The 23,605-nt window shown below is 43.8% G+C and overlaps 1 protein-coding gene across 7 annotated transcripts in view; it reads left to right on the top strand.

Annotated features, from left to right (window-relative positions):
* STK38L (serine/threonine kinase 38 like) overlaps positions 1 to 23,605 on the top strand; it is a 46,597-nt gene that overhangs the window by 17,913 nt on the left and 5,079 nt on the right. For 3 of the 7 annotated variants that reach the window (XM_064701276.1, XM_064701290.1, XM_064701303.1), the window contains exons 2-13: positions 9,683 to 9,827; positions 11,590 to 11,641; positions 12,917 to 13,039; positions 13,597 to 13,680; positions 15,298 to 15,421; positions 15,963 to 16,117; positions 16,995 to 17,097; positions 17,706 to 17,767; positions 19,269 to 19,386; positions 19,560 to 19,683; positions 21,975 to 22,070; positions 22,962 to 23,211. In XM_064701276.1, coding sequence (XP_064557346.1) covers positions 9,694 to 9,827; positions 11,590 to 11,641; positions 12,917 to 13,039; positions 13,597 to 13,680; positions 15,298 to 15,421; positions 15,963 to 16,117; positions 16,995 to 17,097; positions 17,706 to 17,767; positions 19,269 to 19,386; positions 19,560 to 19,683; positions 21,975 to 22,070; positions 22,962 to 23,196 — 1,410 coding nt within the window. In that variant the 5' untranslated portion in view covers positions 9,683 to 9,693 and the 3' untranslated portion in view covers positions 23,197 to 23,211. Of the gene's footprint in view, positions 1 to 1,034; positions 1,255 to 4,836; positions 4,966 to 7,078; positions 7,099 to 9,682; positions 9,828 to 11,589; positions 11,642 to 12,916; positions 13,040 to 13,596; positions 13,681 to 15,297; positions 15,422 to 15,962; positions 16,118 to 16,994; positions 17,098 to 17,705; positions 17,768 to 19,268; positions 19,387 to 19,559; positions 19,684 to 21,974; positions 22,071 to 22,961; positions 23,212 to 23,605 lie in introns of those variants that run through there. The other 4 variants (XM_064701268.1, XM_064701262.1, XM_064701283.1 and 1 more) reach the window with 4 other exon arrangements.

Consider the following 23,605-nt stretch of genomic DNA (forward strand, 5'->3'; position numbering starts at 1 on the left):
TCTTCTGTGTTGTGTACACTGACAACAGACACTACCTGCATTTACAGTTTTGTGGGGCCAGAGGGATCTGTTGTGCTCATTAACCCTGACTGGAGGCACTGCACAGGCCATGGCCGAGCACTGATGTTCTGCATCTCATTTAGCAGTCAGCTCCTTTGCTGGCACAGACTTATCATGTGTAATTACTTAATTTGATTGATGTGATCTAAAAAGAGCCTGGCGAGAGTCAGGGATTTGAACATACATCAGTGGAAAAGAAAAGCAGACTTGGTGCCCTCTTCTCCAGCATTCTTCAGTGCAGCAGTCCCTCCTAAATCCTAAAGGTCCTACTTCCCTAGGCTCCTTAGGAAGTAGAATGTAGGCTCCTTAGGAAGTAGAAGAACAAAATACTTAAAATCTAAGAGCAGAGCTTCTTGGATGACATCTGAAAATGTAACACGGTTTCCTTGAAACTTGTACTGGTGCTGTGTTAGAAGATTCTTTGCTTATTCATTGCTTTTGTGCCAACTTTTGCCTCTTTGTCACAAAAGATGTAGAGAAAGTCCCTGTGACTGAATGTTACCTTTGGGCAGTTGTGCATGTTTTAGAGTGGGACATGTTTTTCATTGGACCTGAGTAGGACTCTATCCAGAAAACCAAAAACTTCCTGAGGAGGAAGCAGATTTATGATTCTTGACCTTGCTCTGGTTGTATTTATTTCATGATCTGAAACATTGCAGCAAGATATTTAACATGGACTTTTTAATGCCAGTTAATTCAATGGGTCTTAAAACAAGGTTTTCTTACACCTGGATGCAAGTACCTGCTAAAAGCTGTGAGAATGCTTAAGTGTACAGGAATGCAATTGCTCCAGTAAATAGAGAAGCTTCCTGTTTTAGACACTTCTGAGAGGAGAAAGATTTGCAGCACTGTGAAACGTGGGGAGAGCCAGGAGGAAGGACAGAGAGAAGTGAGCTGAAGCCAGCTATGAAATGTTGTTTCACTGCAGAGCACTGTGAGCTTTCGAGCAAGCTACTGATTTCTCTTGTCCCCAGGAAATTAAAATGCACGCAGTGGTAAACACTGGAAGTAAAGGAGTGGCTGCTTGGGCTGCAGGTCTGGTTCCCTCATCACGTCTCGTGCTTCATTGAGTCATGCAGAGTGTTGTCCTGAGCTGACCTCCCACGTGGAGCACTCCTTGGATGACAGCAGTGTGTGGAGACGCCGCACCTCCGTTCCCTTCCTGTTCCTGGCTCCAGCCCTCCATCCCTGCAGGTGGGGCAGAAGTACAACCCCTGTGTGTCCCCTTTCTCTGTGAGCTTGGGTGGGTGGGGGAGTCCTGCCTACAGCCAGAGCACATGCTCACTGAGGCAGTCTGAGTGGGTACTGCTAAACCCCAAAGGCTGGGTTGTCTTAAGAAGGAAAGGGAATAAAATGAGTTATTTGGAAGAGCTGAGCTCAGGGAGATGTTGGTAAGTCATTGCGTGTCCTTCAGCGCTGAGGGAGTGTTTTAAGTACGGAATGTCTCAAAATGTGCTCCTCACTTTGGGACAGAGCTACTGACAGTAGAGCTTAGAGAATGTCATTGTATCACCAAAGGCTGAAGGCAACTGGAGCTGGGATGGAAGTGACCTTATTAGTAGATTTGCTTTTCTAAACTTCACATGGCCAGTCTCCCATTGTTTGTGAAATCCAAGGTTATGACGTTTGGATCAAAAGTTTCTTTCCTACTTGAATGGACAAAAGATAAACTCTCAAGGGAAATAAACATTGTTTATGGATCTTACATAGGTGTAGGTAGACCTAGGTATTTTTAAATGCATATATTCCCCTGTATCCTCTTGTATACCCATACATAGTTTCAGCCTGTACCTTTTCCTGTCAGGGCAATGAATTTGCACCCACTGCTCGTCGAAAGCAGCAGAGAGCTGAATCTCGGCCACTGTTCATGGGAGACTTCTGCTGCTCAGCTGTGTTGAATAGCAGGAAATCCTGGAGTGCAGCACAACTCCAATATTCAGTTTTTATTCCATATTAGGAAATGTTTCCTTATCATTACTGCGGGTGTGTTGGAATGATTTCCGAGATTAATTTCTGCGAGCCAGATTAAAAGACGAGGAGGCCATGCCTGCTTATTTCCCGCTTTGGACTGACTCCTGGGAAGGGCCAAGTGGGCTCAGCTTGGGGCAGGGTGGCCTTTGTCAATCCCTGCAGGTGAAACCAGCCTCACCCAAACTATTTTAAAAAGAATTTATTTCAGCCTGGTAATGGTTCCTCAGTGTGGGTCGTGCAGCTTCTTGTGCTGGCACAAAGCACGAGCGGCAGCAGGAGGGAAACAAACAGATGGTTGGATGGAAAATGGGATGGCTCCTTTCAGAGACAGTCCTGGCTTGTGCCAGCTTACAGCACACACATAGCCCTGGTCTGGCCTGGGAGGGGTTCCTGCTGCTTGGGAGAGGGATTTTTTGCCTCCTCTCATCAGAGCCCCACACTGCTATTTTGGGATGTTTTTAGGTTTAGGAATCAACCTCAAGGCAGGAAAGTACCTTTCTTTTCTTCATCTTGAAAACATCTTTTTTGGCTGCATAAAGGTCTTCTGGTGTTTGGGGAGCATATTGGAGCTGGCTGCTGACACCCCAAAATGCTCTCTGGGTCTTGCTGTCCCCCAGGTTTCCCTGTCATCATCATCATCATCACAGTGGCTGCAGGACTCGTGCAGTGTTTGCATCCTGAGTCCTGTGTGCCCAGCAGTGTCTCCCCAGGGTTTTGTCACAGCCCTGGGGATCAGGCACTGGGAGTGTCCACTCCTTTTGGTTCACAAGTCATGGAGCACTTTCTGCTTTTAGCTGGGGCTATAACAGGCGCCTCACCCAGATGCCCCATGGGGGAAGAATGGCTGAAAATGGCTAAAACATTTGGACATCTTTGGCTTTTAAATAGCAAAGCCTGTTCCAATGGGGCTAATTTTACGTGGTTTCTTAGTGGTGCTTTAAATAGAACAAATGTAATTAATTCTGTAACTTTAAAGTAACAAAACTCATTCAACCATAATGCACATTGGGGAAGGAAGGCTAAAGGAGATGAAGTAAATAAACAGGGTTAATGAAATGCTGAAGTGTCAGTGATGGCATGTTGCAGTCTTATTTTGTTTTCTCTTCCCAAAAGGAGACTGTTGTAACAACTGAAGGATCTGGTCATGGCAATAGTGTTAGAAAAGAATCTGCATGTGAAATATCTGATTTGTTTCATCTGGCAGGGAATGTTGTTTCCTTTCAGTAGCAGATTAAATAAAACAGGGGCTTGTGAATGGTGATATTACTGAAGACGTGACTTAAGGAGGAACAAAATATTTATTTTTCTGTCTGAAACATACCCCAGAGCAGTGCTTGGCAAACATGCTGATCTGATAATTATGAACCTCACTAACAGCAGTTAGCATCATCCTGAGGCTGGAATGGGACTATTAGGTCAAAACCCATTGAGCTGAAGGGGTTTTTTGTTGACATGAGTGAACTTTGGACAAGGTTCTGTTCTAAGCACAGAAAGCTGTACTTAGAAATAACACAAATATTAAGATCACACTCCAAGAGTTGAAAAATACTGGCCCATGATTTACATAGATAGGACTAGTGAGGTTTTCTTGTCAGCTTGCTGCTTGGAGACTTCTGGGTCCCGTTGAGTTTTGGTTGTTTCTGGAGGTTAATCAAAAGCTTTGGAATAGGATTAAAACTAGGTTATAGCAAAAGAAGATAGAACCTCCCAGTGCTGGGCTGCACCCAGAGCCCCAGGGCAGCAGGGCAGGGGGGATTCTGCCCCTCTGCCCCTCTCTGCTGAGCCCCCCTGCAGGGCTGCATCCAGCCCTGGGCCCAGCACAGCAAGGACAGGGAGCTGCTGGAGCCAGGCCAGAGCAGGGACACCAAGGGGATCAGAGGGATGGAGCAGCTCTGCTGGGAGGAAAGGCTGAGGGAATTGGGATTGTGCAGCCTGGAGAGGAGAAGGCTTTGGGGTGACCTCACTGTGGCCATGCTGTGCCTGAAGGGAGCCCACAGGAAAAAGGGAGAAAGACTCTTGACAAGGGCCTGGAGTGACAGGACAAGGGGCAACGGCTCCAAAGTGACCCAGGGGAGGTTTAGATTGGATATGAAGAAGAAATTGTTCCCTGTGAGGGTGCTGAGGCCCTGGCCCAGAGAAGCTGAGGCTGCCCCATCCCTGCAATTTTCCAAGGCTGGATGGGGCTCTGAGCAAGCTGGGCTAGTGGGAGGTGTCCCTGCCCATGGCAGGGGGGTGGAACTGGATGGGCTTCAAAGTCCCTTCCAGCCCAGGCCATTCTGTGATCCTCAGCAGGAGGAGGTTCAGTATAAACAATTGGATGGTGAAAATATGCCCAGCACAGTTGCCAAACCTGTGCTAGCAGAAACTGTAGTGCAGAAAGTCATTTTCCTCCTGGGCTTGATGGCACTTTCTCCTCCTGTTCCCTCACTGGAACTATCAGCTGTTGCACAGCATTTTTATCTCTGCTGTCTGTTTGCTCACCCCACGTATGGCTGCACGTCTCAGAAGCTGCTCAGAGTACATCCCACCACATCATCCTGCTGAGCCTTGGGCTGTTTTTTTCATTTGTCTGGCCCTGCCCACTGCCCCTTGGTGTGAATCATGCTGTTATTTGTGTATGGTGGGTTGGTTTTTTCCAGTTTTATATATATCCTGTCTCTCTTTAGGAGAATTCAAACAATTTGGAGACCGTGGGGCTGGCGCTTGTGCTCAAAGCTTTGCTGTGTCTGTGCTGCTTTCCTAGATAGCACCTCATTTTTAAAATATAATCCTTGTCATTTTTTAATATAATCCTTGTCAGCCTTGGGGTTTAGTGCCCAGCTTGGTGAGTTTTTGGGCTGGGTTGTCTGGAAGGAGCCAGGCAGAGTCTGCTCTCACTTCTCACCCAGAAGAGCCCCAGCTCTGGGCACGGTGGTGACAGCTGGAATTTTGAAGGTACTCACTTCATTGTGCTCTATGTGTTGGCTTCGTCTCTCCTTTCTCTTTTACTTCCTAATTCTTGAAAAATGCCATTTGTATGCTTCATTTCAGGAGCAAGTTCAATATCATGCTGAAACCATGGGAATTTTGAAAGGCAAAAATATGTTTTGGTATGTTACTTATCCAGGGGCTTTGATTCAGGAGGCAAATTCTCTTGGAATGTTAAATGGAAATTTCATTAATTTGGCAGTTTTTTACTGAAATAGCAAACTGCCTTCCTAACTGCTGGGCTTTAGGGGTATGCTTGGGTGGATGAAAATAAAATTATTATCAGTCTTTCTGTGAATTGATGGCACTTTGGAGGGAGGACTGCTCTTCCCTGTCCTGCTGAACACGTATGTAGCTTGACATTGTAAATCCAAATTGGAGACCAGCAGCATTTGGAAAAAAGGTGTTTTTCTCTCTGGCAGAATTGAATGTGGGGTTTGCTCCCTAACTTAAATACTCACTGAGTCCTGGGTAAATTTATTCTAGGGCTACTGTATAACTGTATTACACACGGGGCTTCAAAAAGAAACCTGATGTTTCCAGTGTGTGACTTAGGTTCAGATTAGTTTGATAGTATAGATCCAGCCTGATTTGAAATATCCTGTGGCTCTTCTTACTGACAAGCAGGAGACCTGCCTGTGCAGGAGGCTTGGATTCTATCTTCTTATCCCTTCCTGATTAGAAAGTGATCCCACAAAGTGCTGTGTTTCTGGGCAGAGCAGTTCTCCATTCGCTTTGATTTCTTCCATCTCTCCTCTTTGGAGCTGCTGCAGCAGGTGGGATTGGATGCCTCAGTGATTTTTGCACTCATTAATAACAGACTTAATCCAATAGTTTAATGAAAACATTAATGACAGGCTCTGGGAGCTGCCAAGAGGTGCTCCAGAGAGAATGGGGGGTGTGGAGTTAGCAGTGGTGTAGCAGAATCTGGGTGTGGGGGTTTAAAGGGTGGGAACTCCAGGCAAACAGATGCAGAGTTTGATTTAGAGCTGTTGTGACAAATGGGAGCGCAGATTGAAGTTGTAGTCAATGCTGCTTGGCCTTTCTCTGCTTCCCAGTCAGGAAAGATCTGGGAACAAAAAGGTCAAATGTATGCTTTGATTAGGCAACATTTTTCTACCAGGAGGGAGAGCGAGAGTTGTATCCAGCTGACATATTCTATTCAATGATGGATCAGGAGGGGATTGATTGGAGACATCTCTTGAAGGCTCCAGTTCAGTAGCATTTGGCTGCTCTCCCCTTTCTGTAGCTGTTCCCTGCTCTCCCTCATCCTTGGGGAACATCCCTCCTCTCCTCTCTTCTCCTCCCCTCTGTGCTGTTCTCCCTCCTGCCTCTGGTAGCCAGATTTTCCCTGGCTGCTGCACATCCATAGCTCCTTATCCCCTTGCTGCAGGTGCTGAGCTGGCATGAGGAGAGCTCAGGCTGGGATTGCAGCCATGCCTGCAGGAGGCACGGGCTCATTTCCCGGGCCAGGCAGCACATATGGCATCCCTGCTCCTGGCAGCTCGGAGCCCTGGTCCCGCGGGCTCAGCGCCTCCTGTCCATTGCAGCCCTTTGATGTCTTTCTTCCTCACACTTGGGGATGTTCCAGGCCCTTCAGAAAGATCCCTGTCAGCCAGAGGAGTTCTGGCTAAATGTGGCCAGCTGGTTGAATATGACATTCTTCTTGGTCCAGGGAGCCTAAAGTAATTCCAGTGATGCTGCAGGAGTGGAATGGTTCCATTATGGAGACGGCATGGATTTGGGTGAACTATTAGGCTTGTGAGGGCATTTCCAAGAATCATGGGTGGCACCTTTTCAAAGCATTCCCGTTAATGTGGTGAGGTCAGTACAAGTAGTGTGCTGTCAATAAAAGGTCCTGTTTTGGAGCTCCTTCCTTCCCGTCCCCATCCCTCTGCATCATTTGTTTTTAAAGGTCATGCTTAAGGACTGTACTTGGTGACTCCCAGCTGAATATTTTGTCTGGGATGTGGATTTGTGCTGTGTTTGGGGGCTCGCTAGTGGAAGCAGAGACAGGAGGAAAAAGGAAAAAGGCTGAAGAGGTTTTCTCGGCTGTGAGTTCGCACAGGATTTTGTGGGATATCTCGTGCCTCCTGCCAGGTCTGTGCTCTTTTTCATTTACTTTGGGGACTCTGGAGAGCTTAAGGCGTCTCCTGGTTTTACAAATATTTTCTTTGTGGTGGTTGTGGGCTGGTTTTCTCCCCACAGTGGCAGAGCTAACTGGGGACACTTATTTGTCTTTCCCTCCTGTGAAGCATATGAGGGTCAGTCCTGCTGTTGATAGTGTGGGGTGTCAGTGCTGGGATTGGGCAATCCTTTTTACAAGTTTAATAAAACCCAGTGACTTGGATTTGCTGTCTGGCAGTGCCTGCATTTGTGAGTGTAGAGCATGGGCAAAACAAATGAAGAGGAAATCAAGTTGCAGTGTTGGTTTATCCTACCAGGAATACAAGACGTGCAAAGGAGAAATATCCGGTGTGAGAGTGCTCCTGCTATACCTTAAGTAAAGGTTAATCCATTTCAAGCCTGGCTTAGTGCTGCTCTATCCTGATGTTCCAAAATTATCAGAAGGCAGGTTTTTACTCCATTAGGTCATTTCTTGAAATAACTTAATCACAGATGCCGGTGTGTGGTCAGCTGTGGCTCTGTTTGATTTGCTCTTATCAGCTGATTTGTATTTATCTTTTCCCATCTATTGAGGGGAAAAGTGTAAAATTGTACAATAAACACAGCAGAGAGACCAGTGCTAAGTTCTCCTGGCTTTTGGAGACGTGGCCAGCATGGGGGATGTTTCTGTGTGAAGAACAGAACTGCCTAATTTTTAGTAAACACTGCTAGGAATTGACAGATCTCATCTTTCTTCAGTAGAAAACTGAAGGGAATAAAAGATTGATTAAAAATAGAAATATTGGCATCACTTTGAAGCAGCTGTAGTGCTATTAAAACCTCTTTGTGCCTTTATGGAGAGATATATTTTTATTCTCAGAATTCTGGTGTCTTGTGCGCTTCAAAATAAACAGCTAAAATAATATCCACATGATACCATAAAACGCTTTTATTTGTGACACAGCAGCTGCATTTCTGGCAACAAATATCCTATTGTCACATCAGATCCCATGAAAAATGCACAGGAAAAAATCCCACCCTCTCAGAGTGCAGCAGGCAGAATCAAAACAAAGAGCCAGGAGCAGAGTTCTGGGATCCTCCTGCCCCAGTGTGGACGTGCAAGTTCTCTTCTGTATGAGCCCCTAATCAGTTCACCTTCAAAGCCATTAGGATCTGCTTAAATTAAGCCTAATTCAGGATTTGTCTTCTGCACAATCCTCTGGGGAAATGGAAGCATTAAATAAATAATAAAAAGGAAGCCAAGTGCCTGAAGGGAGCCCACAGGAAAGATGCAGAGATTCTTGACAAGGCCCTGGAGTGACAGGACAGAGGGCAATGGCTTCACACTGACAGAGAGCAGGGTTAGATTGGATGTGAGGGAGAAATTGTTCCCTGTGAGGGTGGTGAGGCCCTGGAACGGGGTGCCCAGAGAGGCTGTGGCTGCCCCTGGATCCCTGGCAATGTCCAAGCCCAGAAGAAGCTCTGGATAAGCTGGAACAGTGGAAGGTGTCCCTGCCATGGCAGGGGGGTGGAGAACAAGGTGTTTGAGGTCACTTCCAACCCAGGCCATTCCATGGTTCTGTGTGCAGAAGACAGGTGATGTACACATGGTGCTGTGTACTTCTGTGTCATTTTCCAAAACGAACTTCCAAAACAACCTGACTGAATGGGAGTGGGGCTGAGATGCTGCTTTTCATGCTTTTCTTCCATGAAGCTCTCCTGAAGTGCCTCAGCTCACTTCCAGGCAGGACATGAATCTTAGGACAAACTGTGCTGGTTCTTTGGTTTTTTTAATCTCCCCTGGCTTTCCTAGATCAGCTGCAGGGCATTCAGAGCTTCCCTGAGGTGTCTTTTTCCAGCATTAAAAAGTGTTGTTCCAGTACATCCAAGTTCCTTGGGTTCAGGATAAAAGCTCTCAAGGAGTGCAGCCTTTCTTCTTTCTGCTTTCTTTCTTCTTTCTTCCCAGTTTTTAGGTGCCCAGTGGCCATGTGCCTTAAGCCATAAGTACCACCTGGCCATGTGTAACTTTGTGGAGCAGCTTTAAAATTCACATATATTCAATGGTTATCTTTATCCTTGAAATAACTTCTCTGGACTGGGGTTAGGCTTTTTTTCCATTTGCTGTCTCATTTTATTCCACCCTTCTTTTTTATCATCCAGAATTTTTGGAGTCTGAAATTGTCACAGAGCTGTGACAAGTCCAGCTCTGGGAGCTGCCTGATCCTTCTCTCTCCTACCCTTTTCCCTCCCCCAGGCTGGGCCCAGGTCTGCCAGAGGGACATTTTCCTTATTTGTGGACAAGCACAGCTGGGTCAGCTGCCCAGAGTGTGCAGTGCTCTTTGCTATGATTCACTCTTTGTTTTGCCAACGTGTTGTTATTTTTTAGAGTGGGTAGCACATCCTCCTGCTATCTTGGGATAATTTTATAAGGCAGCTTTTAATAGAGTTTCTTATATCTAAAGAACAGTGCCTTTACTGTGAATTCTGGAGTGCCTAAGAACTTGGAGAGTGGGGAAGAGGAATATATATTTTATTTTTCTTTTTGAAGTGAGTAATGATTTGCCCTGCTCTGTTTCAGTACATGTTACCATGGCGATGACTGCAGGGACTACAACATCCTTTCCCATGAGTAACCACACCCGGGAGAGAGTGACGGTGGCCAAACTCACACTGGAGAACTTCTACAGCAACCTGATTATACAGCATGAGGAGAGGGAAACCAGGTACTGCCTCTCCTTCCCCTCACCCCTCTGCAGCTTTTCTTGCTGTTTGTTCAAGGGTATTTCAGTCCCCGGGGATGGGGCAGCTCTGGGAAGTTCTTCTGTATGTGGTGGCAGGGAGTGAATTCCTAGAAGGCACAGGCTGTCTTTGGGGGGACCTGTGAACATCCCAGTCGCCGAGTGGTCAAAGAGCTCCACTTCTGATGTTTTTGTGCAATTCAGCTCCTCATCAGTGGAAACTACTCTGTGCAGGGTGTTATTTTGGAGTAATATGTGAGGTTTCTCCTTCTGTGTGAGGTTGGGGATCTCTGATTCCTCTGCAGGTGCCCCAGGGAATGAACTCTGCAGAGCTGCTGAGGGATGGGAGATTGGTTTGGGGTAAGGCAGCTGCTTGTGGTGTCTGTTCCTGCTCTGCACCATGGAGCTCATGCCAAGAGTCCCAAACCCTGCAGGAGGGAGTGTGTAGGAGACAGGGAACTGGGCTGAGAGGTGTTTGATGGGATGATGGGGTAAGGAAAGGAAGCAAAGAGCTGGTGTGGAAATAAGGGGCAGCAAAGAAATAGGGGGTTGATGATGGAGGGTTTGAGAGGCTCTCAGGTGGGCAGGAAGACTTCTGGGAATAGTGTAATCCCAGTCTGTAAATTCTGCTTGGGTGGTGCTGCCTGGTACTCCTTGCATGGGAGTGTGGGATGGTCATCCCCACTCAGCTCCTCCCAGCAGTGCCCACTCCTGTCTCTGAGGTGTGAAGTGCCACTTGAATTAGGTGTCAAAGCACCAAGTGTGTGGCTTCATGAATCCTGTGTTGGATTGTCATTAGTGTGTGAAATTATCATTCCTCTGGTAATATGTTTTTAATTGAAGGGTTTTCAGTCAAGCAGCAGGGTTTCCCTCTTCATCATATTTAGTCATTATTCCATGTAATGGAGTTGCTTCTAGTTAGGAGAATAAACTGTCTATCAAGGACCTGTAATTTAGAGGATCCTGCTGTACTTCCCAAAGTGCAGAAAGGCACCAACAGCCTGGCTCCAAGCCTTTGAATTCTTGCCTGCTGCAGGGGGTAACCAGCCTTCAGAAAGCTGCACCCTGGCAGCTGTAAAGGAGCATGCTGTGGGTGGACAGAAAGGAAAGGGACAGAAAGGGGTCCTGCAGCCCCATTGCCATGTGCTGACCTCTGCCACCTGTGGGGTATTCCCAGGCTTTGCTCCCCTCTCAGAGCCTCCCAGCCTGGCATGGCACTGGGGGAAGGCTTGGAGCTGTGAGCCCTGGCCTGGGCAGGACACTGTGGGGAAGATAATGGTGCATCCAGGGAGTTTAGTCGGTATGGGAAGAAAGGGGGCAGGACCAGGGGGAGGTCATCACACAGAGGGGACGGAAGCTGGAGCAGGTTGGCATGTGGGAGATGGAGATGAGATAGAAATGGTGAAAAAACCAATTTTTATTCTGATTTGTAATCCTAATTGATAAAAACAGTCTTAATTCAACAAGATACATTCACTCTAATAACATACTTTTTCATATAGGTTTAATGCCTGATTCTGCAAGTGCATAAGTACATACATGTGCTTAAATTTGCTTTTACATTTTCCTCAGCTTTGTTCACAAATGAGTAACTGGGTGGAGTGGGGCTGTCTGCCTGCAAATTTCCATCTGAGGCAAATTCTTCAGTGTTTGGAGTATGTGAAGCAAAGGTGTTGGCTTGCTGTGGTGTTATGTTTGGTTTTAGTAAATAATACAAGGTGCAATCCCCTGGTTTTCTCCTTGGCAGGCAGAAGAAGCTGGAAGTGGCTATGGAAGAGGAAGGCCTTGCAGATGAGGAGGTAAATGCTGCTTAAGTAACCTTACAAACTGCTTTGCTTTTGTTCCACTGCTTCAGATGGACATTTGAAGAGCTCACAGAAGCATCAGCCAGCATGACAGAAGGTTTTATTTTGCACATGAGTGTTGCCCCTTTAATAACCGGTATATGTTAGGAAAGCTGTAAATATGCTTGACTGGTACTTGCAATAGCTATCCAAGGCTTTTCATGCTACCTGCATTTCTTATGAGACATGGCCACAGCAAGTAGCTAGCAAGCTTTGCAAAGATTAAAATTGTTTGCTGTTATATTTGGCAAGAAAAAAAAAGTGGTTAGAAGTGGGTAGTAAGCAAAATGCTGAACCATTTTTTCTTGATTTAAACAATTAACCATCACACCTTTGCTCCTTTTGGATACAGATGAGGAGAGATCTCAATCTGGTTGCCATCTCTGAGAACTTTGGTCAATGAGTTGCTTTTCTGAGGTCCATTACACCATGATAAGGATAGGCTGGGAAATAAGTAGGAAGTGTGTCAGTCCTTCTGGAGTTTTTGTGGCTGCTGTAACTCCTGAGAAGTGGGAATATGAAGTGTGGGTGTGTATTGCCATCTTGTGGCTTTAAAGGATGCTGTAGTCCCAGCACAGAGTCTGGCAGGTACCTGATCCAGGGACCTCCTTAGCAGACTGTGAGCTCTCAGCATCTTTGGGTGCAGCATTTGTCTTCTCTCGGGGTGAATCCCAGTGACATTTTCATCAGACAAAATAGATGATGGCATTTGGACAGATTTTTCTTTCAGAATTGAGTGCTTGGCTGCCATAAAGCAAATGGATTTTGTTGTAGATCTGTAACCAGGGCCTCTGCTGCTTGTTAAGCTCCTTGTTGCCTGCCATCACTTGGGATGCAAGTTTCAGCTTTTATTCGTCCTTCACACCACCAAAAAAAAGTCCTTGCCTCAGGCAGTGACTTTGGCCTTGGGACTGATACACTTTGTTTGGACCAGTATGATAGTTTTTCTTCATAATTTTTCTCTTTTTTTTTTAAACAACTAAGTAATAAAATTAAAGCACCACCAAGTAATGAAATTAAAACACCACCACTCACCTACCAAAAAAAGGTGGGAAACTGTGCCTGAGGCTTCTACAGAAAAGACCATTCTCAAGGACTATGAGAATGAAGTGTAGAAGGAGAAGTTTTTCTCCTGTTGGGATTCCAGAGAACAGCTTCCCAGGAAGGGAGGGTGCACATCTTGACTCTCTGTTGCCAGCTGACTGACAGGTTGCTGTGCTGTGTCCTCAGAAAAAGCTGCGCCGGTCACAGCACGCTCGCAAGGAAACCGAGTTCCTGCGGCTCAAGAGGACCAGGCTCGGCTTGGATGACTTCGAGTCTTTGAAAGTCATAGGAAGAGGAGCATTTGGGGAGGTTTGTGGCATTCTTGCTTGAACAGGAGATTAAAATGGAATTGGCCACTATAATGAAACATTCTAATTACAATTTGATGAATTGTTTTATTGCAGAATGGCAGCCATTTGTGTCATTCTCCAAGTGTGAGAATTCTGGTGATTAATCACATGCATTGATTTCCCAAGGCATCTGGAAAGACACTTAGTTTCCCTTGGCTTCCCACACTGATGTTGCCCTCATGGCCCTCTGCAGTTATGGATTTGCAATGGCACAACCCCTCTTGATAAACCTCCTTTCTGCCCTGTGTCACATCAGTTATTTCTCCTGAATTTTAACCTACATAGCCTAAGCTACCTGGAATTCACTGTGCCTGTTCAGTTTTCCTAAAACAAAAACTGTTCCTCATTAGTGTTAGTGTTGTACATGGTGCAGAATAATTCCTTTTTCAGTATTTAACATATTTAAATGTGTTTTTAAGTATTTAACAAGAGAACTTTTCCATGCCTGGCAAATGGGAGCCTTCCAGTGGATTTCTGAGGCAGAGGAGACTGACTGGGTTCTCTCTCTTCGTAAAGGTCCGCCTTGTTCAGAAGAAGGATACAGGTCACATTTATGCAATGAAGATACTGAGAAAAGCAGATATGCTGGAGAAAGAGCAGGTTTGTCATCTCTAAGTCCCCTAAATTGCAAACTCACCCTTTCCAGAAAATCTTTTCCACCTTTGAAAGCCCCTACAATGGTCTGCCAGTCCGAAGAGTCTGTGCTGTTGCTACCACAGCACAAAAGCAGCAGAGGTTAGGAAATGAGGTCATGCAACTGCATTTAAAAATTACTTCTTTACAACTGATTTGGAACAGTCACAAAGATTTTATTTTTCTCCCCTTATCAAGGGGAGAAAAATAAAATCTTTGTGACTGCATTTCAAGGAAAATATTTCTGGAAAAATAATCCTGTGCCAAATTAAAAATGGAGGTATTTGATGTTTTTTTTAAAGAAAACCAGCAGAAATCACATTGTTCATCAGCATGGTCTTCCTTGGATTTGCTTTATAGTTGGGTTAATCTTGTTGGGGGTTTATTTGTTTTGATTTTGTTAGTTTGGTTGGTTTTTGCTTTTACTTTTTAGCTAACAATTCACTGTGAGGACACATCAAATACTTTAGCACCACAAAGCAAAGAAACGAAGGGTGGGTATCTCAGGAGATAAAAGAGGGCTTTTGTCATACTAGTCCAAACCTTACCCATCATTGGCACATCATTTCTCTGCAGCAGTGGTACTTTTTTTTTCCTGGCACAGATTATTTTGTCTCCGGCAGCCATGCCCTGAATTTAGGGAACCAGAGGAGCAGCAGGGTGTGCAGAGAGTCAGGATTTGTGTGGTGCTGCCCCCATTTCAGAACATGATGTGGGAAGGAGTCTGAGATCATGCTCTACATTCAGTTTGAGACAGTGATCTTCCCTGGCCAATGTTTATCTGCTGGAATTTTCATTGCCCGCCTTGTTCTGTGGAGAGACAACAGAGGACACACGTAAAAAAAAGCAATCTTCTAGTATTTTTCCCCCTGAGTCTGGTAGCACTGGGAGAAATCCAGGCTATTTTAGGCAAAGTTTTCCTGTTGTATTTTAGAGCTGCATTGAGGAGTTGAGGGTGGAAAAAAGTACTTTCTAATGAGACTGAATAAAGGCAGATAAATCCAAGCTGAAGTGTCTCCTGCAGAGGGAGAACCTTGCCCCATGCAACCCTGTGACAGGATTCATGTGAAGATGTTCCTCAGCAGCAGAACTGGGGAACAGATGCAGGAGACTGTTTGCTGCTTTTCTTACAGCCGTCAAGAAATATTTTTCCATGCAAATGTCTTTAATTTTTCCTCCAAGATGAGAGTATGTTGTACTGAAAATACACACCCCTCCTCCAATCTCCATTATTCTTAATTTCCGTCAAATTATGGGGTAGCAGCTTTCCCTGTATTTTCCAAAACCTTAACTGGAACTGGAATACCCTGAGCAAGGTCAGATATTCCTCAACTCACTTGTACTTTTTCCACCAGCTTTTTCAGTTCTTTCTAACAAACAGTTTAACAAGCTGTGCTTTGTGTTTCTAGAGAAACCCTAGGATCTTGTAAAAAATAGTGGAAAATATAAGTATGGAAAGAGCTAGAAAAATAGTTCCTTTGCTAAAGATCATGAAAATGTGCTGTAAGGCTAGGAATGTAATGTGGTGTTCCTTGTTGAAATATTTCAATATTTGCCTAATAATAATTTTTTTTCAAATTTTAGGTGGCCCATATCAGAGCAGAAAGAGATATTTTGGTTGAAGCAGATGGAGCCTGGGTAGTGAAAATGTTTTACAGCTTTCAGGATAAAAGGAACCTTTACCTGATCATGGAGTTTTTACCTGGAGGTAAGCTGGGTGCTGTGGCATCAGGTGATACAGGTACTTCTTCCTTAGCTTTTGTTGGCAGCTTTATAAAATATTGGGAACAAACATGCTGTATAATTTGTGAACATAAAAATGTTTGCACTCTTTTAAATGAAGTTTCAGTCATGTGATCATTCCTGATTTTTAGGGGAAGGAAAAAGGTTGAAGGGGTATTAAATAAACTTGAATTAAATAATTTTTTAGTAGAAATTTCTGCTTTTTACAATTGAGGCTATTAACAGTAAAAACAAACCAGAAGAAAAGCCCTTGTTCAAACAGTTTGTGCAATAAATTTAACGTGTAAAAATCCACTGTATTTTCTTGGGCTGTTCAATTAAAATTCCTGTTTAGGATTTTCAGCTAAAAAAGTAAGTTGGGTTTGTAGGTCCTTGCAGTAATAGTTTTATGATTAGTAACTATAAGGCCAGTTACAAGGTTAAATTTGGATTCTACTGGGGTTTCTTACAGTTTTGTGATTTAAAATGTTCTGATCCCTAAGCTGTCTTTTCTTCTCTTTGATGAGGTGACATGATGACCTTACTGATGAAGAAGGACACACTGTCAGAGGAGGAGACCCAGTTTTACATTTCTGAGACAGTGTTGGCCATCGATGCCATTCACCAGTTGGGATTTATCCACAGGGACATCAAGCCAGACAATCTCCTGCTGGATGCCAAGGCATGTACTGACCTCACCAACTGCTGGTGCTGCCAAGATCCCAGGCTGCACATCACTGGGAGCCACTGGTGCCACCCCAGGGATTTCAGCTGGCTGGAGGGAAGGCTGGCAATGCCCAATGTGTTTTCTGTGGAGAACACCAGTATGTTTAAACAAAGCTACATCTTACTCAGAAGCCTTATAACCATTTTAAGGCAAGGCTTTTATGGAAAAAACCCACTCAGCATGGCCAGATGCTGATATTCATACACATTAAAAGGTGCAGCATTCCTTTCATGTATCTTGAAGTAGCTGTGGACAATTCAGACAATACTAAATGTTCAATTCCTACAGTTACATTTATTTCATCACCCACTCAGCTGTGGAAACTCCCTCAGTTAGACTGACCATTCTGGCCATGAAATGCACCCTGTCAGCATCACCAGATCATGGAATTATCTAGGTTGGAGAAGATCTTCAAGATGATGGAGGCCAGGCATTATCCCAGCATGCACAGGTCTGTCAGGTTTGATGGGTTCTATCAGCACTGATGTCTGGGAATCTGATTAAAGCCAAGGTTACTGTCAAAACAAAGCAAAGGAATTTTGTCCTGGAGGCTTGCTCAGTCACAGTGGTATCCAGTTCAAAACAAAACCAGGCAAAGTAGCTGCCCTCAACTGTTGGGAAATTGTAGATTTGACCATTCCTGGGAGGCCATAGCCTGTTGGAGAGAAAACAGACCCTTCCAGTACACCAAGGTTCAGTCTTTGCTCCCCTGCTTGTCCTGTGCCAGTCCATCATGGCCTGAGAGGGCATGTGCAGTGATTAAACCTCTTTTTCCCCCCAAACACTACCTATATAAATAATGGTTTTGTGTTCTCTGATTATGTGTTTTCAGGGTCATGTAAAGCTGTCTGATTTTGGGCTCTGCACAGGTTTAAAGAAAGCCCACAGAACAGAGTTCTACAGGAACCTCACACACAACCCACCAAGTGACTTCTGTGAGTATGAGCTGTCCTAGTTGAACATGTAAATGGTTCTGAGCTGCAGCTGTACATTGTACCTGTGTTTCTGCTGGGATAAGCAAGATGGAGCAGGCTGATTGCATTTAATTGGAAAACTGGAAATGCTTGTTCCCTGGGTCATGGGAGCATTTCACAGGCAAGAAATGATGATTTCTGCAGTGGTCATGTATTTTTGCACATTCATACACAGATACGAATACACATAATGTAATGCATCTGTATTGTCATGTATTTTTCGTTATGTTAGTGAAGTTACAGAACTGCTCTTTCAGGAGGGACATGGGTTCCATGTGCCAAAGGACTGCAGTCAGTGACAGTCTCCTGAAACTTTTCAGAAGCTGATCTAAAAGTTTGAACAAGTTCTAATTTAGAATTGCTGATATGTGTCCTACTTACATGAATTTCAGCTGTGCATTGGACAGTAGTTATTCTCATGTTCCCATTTTCAGTTACAATCAAGCATTTGTTTTTAGACTAGGGTTCTAAATATCCAAGATAGTTACTTAAAACTGGAGCCCTATAAATCTTTCTTCTCTTAATTCTCACAAATACACTTGTTATTTAATAACTACTTTGCAAATTAGCATTTCAGAATATGAACTCAAAGAGGAAAGCAGAAACATGGAAGAAGAACAGGCGACAGCTGGTGAGTTAATTAATGTATAATTCTTGGTTTGCTTTTAAACTAGTTAGAGGAAGTGTTAAATTAAAACTCAGTGCTAATGCTCCTGGTTTTTACAACCTGCAAGATCCTCATATGTGGCTCTCTACAAGCTCCCAAAGTCACAAATAAGTCAAAAGAAGGGGATCCAGGTTGGAATAGCAAGGCCCTGCTCCTCTCTGTGCCTTTGTTTGCCTTGTGAGCATCCGGCCCAAGCCCTCAGGTGTCCTCAGCCCCGTGGCCAAGCTGTGTCTGGGGCTCTGTGCAGCACTGGCCTGCTGTGGATCCATGGCTCTGATTCCTGCAGCTCTGTCACAAGCAGGTCTGTGGCTGCAGAATTCCTTTCCAGAGAGCTCTGGGGAATTCCCATTCTGCTGAAAGGGAATGTGGTGGAAAGGCTGTGGGAGGTGTTGGTGCTGGAGTGCTCCAGCCTGGGTTTGTGGTGAGGAGTGGTCAGTAATGAGGGAACTTGTGGCATAAACTGAACCAAAGCAAAGTGTCTGTCAGCCATTCAGACTTCCATCCCTGCCCATGATTTTCACCAAAAAAACCTCAAGACCATTTATTTTTCCACACCCTTTAAAAAAAGTGACCTCCTGCAGTATTCCCCAAAAGCTTTTGGGTGCTCTCTTCTTTCCTCATGAGACAAAATGAAATTACATTGCAGCCACCATGCTGCCTCATGGGGCTGTATTTCACAGCCTTATTCCAGCCTGGAATTAGATCCCTGAAAAGAATTTATCTCAAGTCCAGTAAAGGCTGATGTGGCAGAACTGTGTGGTGAGGAACAGTCCCACAGAGACAATAAAAGGCCAAAATGACAACTTGCATCAACACTGTTGGGAAAGGAGCCACATTTTCGGTTTTCCATTGGTTTAATCCTAAATATCTCAGGTCTGTTCAATTAAACAAAGGGTTTCTTTATGGTCAGACAAATTAATGTAAAATATTTTTGTGGTAAAACTGCTTTTGGGGGACTTTTTTGTTCTTTAAGTTTGTTGGGTTTTGGGTTTTTTTGTGTTTTTGTTGGATTTTGTTTTATTTCTCTCCCTCCTGCCTCATGGAGGATTTTTTTTCTGTAAAGAGAAATTCTCAATACATGACTTGTGTATCATGAGTGCCACACTTGGGAATCTAGCAAATTATGCCTTTAAAAATAGACAAAGACCACAACAATAGAACTTCTTGGGTATTTTTATGATGCAGCTACCTGAAACTAAAGCTAAGATGATCTTCTGATATTGCAGTTGCATTATTCTATGATTTCATCACATTAAAGAGGATAATTTCAATTTATTTTTGAGGTTCTCTGTGTTTATTAATATGAAAGTATAATATTTTTGGTACTTGAGTTCCTGTGAATTCTCAAATTAAGCATTTTGTTCACCCAAAGAACAAGATCCTGTATGTAAATCCCCAGGAAAAGGAATTGCAAAGTGTAAAACCACAGTATTTCTCTTTTAAAGAGATGATTCCTTTTTTCCAGGCATATTCTACTGTGGGAACCCCAGACTATATTGCTCCAGAAGTGTTTATGCAGACTGGCTACAACAAGCTGTGTGACTGGTGGTCCTTGGGAGTGATTATGTATGAAATGCTAATAGGTATGTTAAAAACCCCAACTTAAGAGTTGTTCAAAGGTAACAGGGTCCATTTGTTCAGAAGAGAAAACCTCTGGCTAATACTTGTTATATTTGGGAGCCCCACTGACAGAAGCAGAGGCCCAGGTCACTGCTCTCCTAGAAAAAGTTTAATAATTTTTTATTTCTTTGTACAGGGTATCCACCTTTCTGCTCAGAAACACCACAAGAGACTTACAGGAAAGTTATGAACTGGAAAGAAACATTGGTATTTCCTCCAGAGGTGCCCATTTCAGAGAAAGCAAAGGATTTAATTCTAAGGTCAGTAAGAAAAACCCAATTCTGGCCTCTTGCCCAGCCAGGGTCATCTTCTATCTGGGTAAATTCCTGTTGTGTGCAAAGGAAGCTTTATGTTGGAGGAAAGGCTGGTTTCTTCTGTCACCATCCCTGATGGATTTTTAAGTCTTTTTCTCTTTGCCACTTGTTTAACATGAAGGAATAAGCTGGAATGATCTTGATTTGTCCCATGGTATAAGGAGAAACAGAGCAGATCAAAAATAAAGTGATCAACACAGAATTTTTTTCTTCTCTGAGGTGGCAAGAAAATAACTACTCATCAGCATTTAATGCACTGAATAGAAATCTTGGGATGTTTTGGATTTACTCACTTCTTTCAAAATCCCAGTTTTTAGTTTGCATTGAGGTTTTTGTGAAGGTTTTGGTGACAAGGTCAGGCAGAAATGACCCTCTTGTAAAATTTTACAGAAATTACCTCATTTAACAGAAATTACCCTCTTGTCCTTGGGAGGGTTTGAGAGGCACATTGTTTTTGGGTTTGATACTTATTCCTTTTTTTCCTTTTCAAAGCTAATGCTATAGCCTTATATGATTTTGTTACAGGCAAAAAGGGGAATGTACTTGACAAAACTAGAATTTATAATTAGTTCCAGCAGTGCTCCAGTAACCTATAAAACCATAGCAAATACAAGAAATAGTTATCCTATATCCAACTAGTAATACTAACAGCTCAAATAATTGAATTGTCACCAATCCTCATGAATAAGTCTGGTCAAACAGTTAATATTGCATTTTCAGTATCTATTTCTCTGCTGTTCTGCTCAACCTTCCTTGTCAACATCCCAAGTTCTCTGCTGAACAGAGTAGAGCATTACTGCTGAGGATTTCTTCCTCCTCAACCCTGGCTGTGTTTGGGGAATTTTTAGGGATTTCAGTGAATTTGTTAGCATGTCTTGCTGATGCACCTACTTACACAATGACTACTTTAATTTATCAGTTTGCCTCCACAAGGAGGAGGGTTAAAATTGGGGTAGAACTTCTTAGTTATAGGTAATCTATTAAAATGAGGTCAAAACAGGTTGGACAGCAACCACCTGGGCATTTTGGGTACTTTGTCCATTACACTTGGACAAGTTAGGCAACGTGTGTTTTAGCTTAAAGGGAGATGCAGATAAAGCTAAAGGGTTATGGATAGAGATAAATCCAAACTAAAACAAGCTCAAGTTCAGACAAAGCCTGACAAATCCTGTGGCTGAGTCTTGTTACAGGTTTGAGGTCTGTTGTTAGTCCTTGGCACCACCCAGCCTGCTGGGCTGCAATACAAATACAGGGAGGTTTTCTTCCCCACTGACACCCAACTACAAGAAAAAGAACTTTAATTTATAGCTGGATAAGTTTGTAGCCTAACCTGCTGTGCTGCATATGCAGAAAATGGAGAAAATGGCTGTGATTTAATGAATTCCTAGGCAAAGGCTGGTGTTCCCATCTCCTGGATGAGATACTTGAAAGGCTTTTCCAGTCCAGAGGAGAAGAGTCAGCCTCTGCTGCTCCCTGGAACAAATCCCTGAGGTCACTGAGTTGCTGTCAGAGAGCTTCCACCTCCCTATTTTCCTTCTTTGGGATTTTAGGCTTTTCCTTCTGGCCTGCTGGAGCAGGTAACAGTCCCCATCTCACCAATCCTCTGTCTCCAATTTCACCTTTTTCTTCCTGCTTTTTCATGGCTACTTCTGATAAACTGACAATTTCTTGTGGGGTCTGAGCTGAGGTTATGCAGCAGGGCTGCATCAGAAACAGGCCCTGGGTCTTTGCACCACCTGCACCTCTGAGGAGAGGGAAGGGGGAGAACAGGGACATGGCATGCTTGGAATGTGCTGGCTCACTGGGATTCCAAACTACAACATCAGAGAGCAGTCCTGATTTACTAAGTATATTTATTCTTCTTAGTTTGACTTTGAAACAGGGATGTTTAAATAGTTGAGAACATGCCAGGGCAGTTCTCAGTAGAAGGGATTTGAGCCTCCATTCCAAACTGATCCTACAGGACCAGAACATGCAGCAACTTTTCACAAACCTGGAAGATGGGGATACAGCAGTTTAGAAAAGCTATCAGTCACTGGCATCATAGCTTTTTGTTTCAGGATTTAACAATATTCTGCTTCTACTATTTGCCTTCTCTCCTAGATGCAATGGGCTGCTTTGATGTTAACCCTAGTGGTGAAACAATTTGACAGAACTTCTTCAAATTCTTGATACTGGATACTGTTGCTTCTGTGGAAATTATTGTAACATTCTCTTTGTTTTTTCCTCTTTTCCAGATTTTGTATCGACTCAGAAAACAGAATTGGTAGCAATGGAGTAGAGGAAATAAAAAGTCATCCATTTTTTGAAGGAGTAGACTGGGGACATATCAGGTATGTATATACACACATGTTTTACAGGGAGAATAAAAGCCATGAAAGCAAGAATTTCATGTATTGTGATGTCAAGGACAATTATTTCCAATTTATCTTTTATTTTGAAAGGCAGCTACTGGCAGTAGTGGGTTGACACTGAAGGTTTTCTGGCCTTGCTGACATGCACAGAAATGGCCAGAGTTTAACTGACTTGAGATAGCTCAGATTATTCCAGACTGCCCAGAACAGAAAGAAATTGTTGTAGAGTGGCTGTGGATTTCATTGTAAGTGTAGTAATTAGACCTGTGGTGAGTTTACAGGTGTAAATCACTGCCTGCCCCACAGTGCTGTGTCCCAGTGTGAGCATTTTGCTGGCACAGATTCCTTGGGAACTTTCAAAAGCCACCTTAAAACTCCTTCAAGGGCTTCCTGGCTCTGGAGGTGCTAAAGCAGAGGCAGCCTGCTTTGGGAGAGAGATGCTGAGTGTCACAAAGAGGAGCTACAGTCCAAAGGTTTTGGATGAGGTCCAGGCTGGTGAGCACTGGAATTGTAAAGCTCTGGGTGCAAGTGCAATCCTGCTGGGCTGGGTTTGTGAAACAGGGTAACCACAGTGGTGGCTGGTGACAAGATCAGGGTGATAGCTGTGTGGCAGATAAGCGTGGGATGCTCTCTCAATGGGAAAATTATATTTGCCCCAAGCCTGCCAGGAAGACACCAGTGGAGATAAGGAACCAAACAATCTCCCCATGGTGTCAGCAAACAGGAGAGTCAGATTCATCTGTGATGCACTCAGTGGAACCCTTGTGCTCTGCATTAAGGGAAGCTTTAAGTGTAAAAGCTAAGTGAAAACTGGAACTTAATGTCTCATTTCCCAACATTCACTCCTCTGGCATTGATCTTTATTTGCAGGGAAAGACCAGCTGCAATCCCTATAGAAATCAAAAGCATTGATGATACTTCCAACTTTGATGAATTTCCTGAATCAGACATTTTACAGCCAGGTGAGACTGCCATTGTAAATTCCAAATCTCCATCCATGCCAGAACACTGCACAGCTGCCTTTGTTGTTGTTTGTGTTAGTTTTTCTAATGACCCAATCAAGTTAGTCTGTAGATCAAGTCTCTATATTTTCTTTGAAATATGAGTGTAAACCTGTGATCTTTCATAGCTGCAAAGCCCAGAGTTTTTCAGAGTCCAAACTCTTGGTAAAAATGGTTTGCAGAGGTAGTGAGCACAGAAAGCAGTGGAGTTTTCTGCCAGGCAGTCTGTCTAACCAGATTCTGGTAAAACACCATGCACTGATTTGCTTTTCATCATCAGTGACTTTTGAGGTTTGTGCCAAACATAATTGTTGGGATATTTGTGGGTCAGAATTTTCAGACAGTTGATTACTTAATGCAGTATTTAATGAACCTGAGTTGCTCTGTAAATCACTTCAGGGTTTGTTTTTTTTTTAGTTGTTGATTTCTCTTGACAAGTTACAGGAAATTTTCATATATAAAAGACTTGGTTCTGTGACATAGAAATAGTCTCAGGTCCCACTGTTTTCAGTT

The sequence above is a fragment of the Zonotrichia leucophrys genome, chromosome 1A (assembly GCF_028769735.1).
Source record: "Zonotrichia leucophrys gambelii isolate GWCS_2022_RI chromosome 1A, RI_Zleu_2.0, whole genome shotgun sequence".
Taxonomy (NCBI): domain Eukaryota; kingdom Metazoa; phylum Chordata; class Aves; order Passeriformes; family Passerellidae; genus Zonotrichia; species Zonotrichia leucophrys.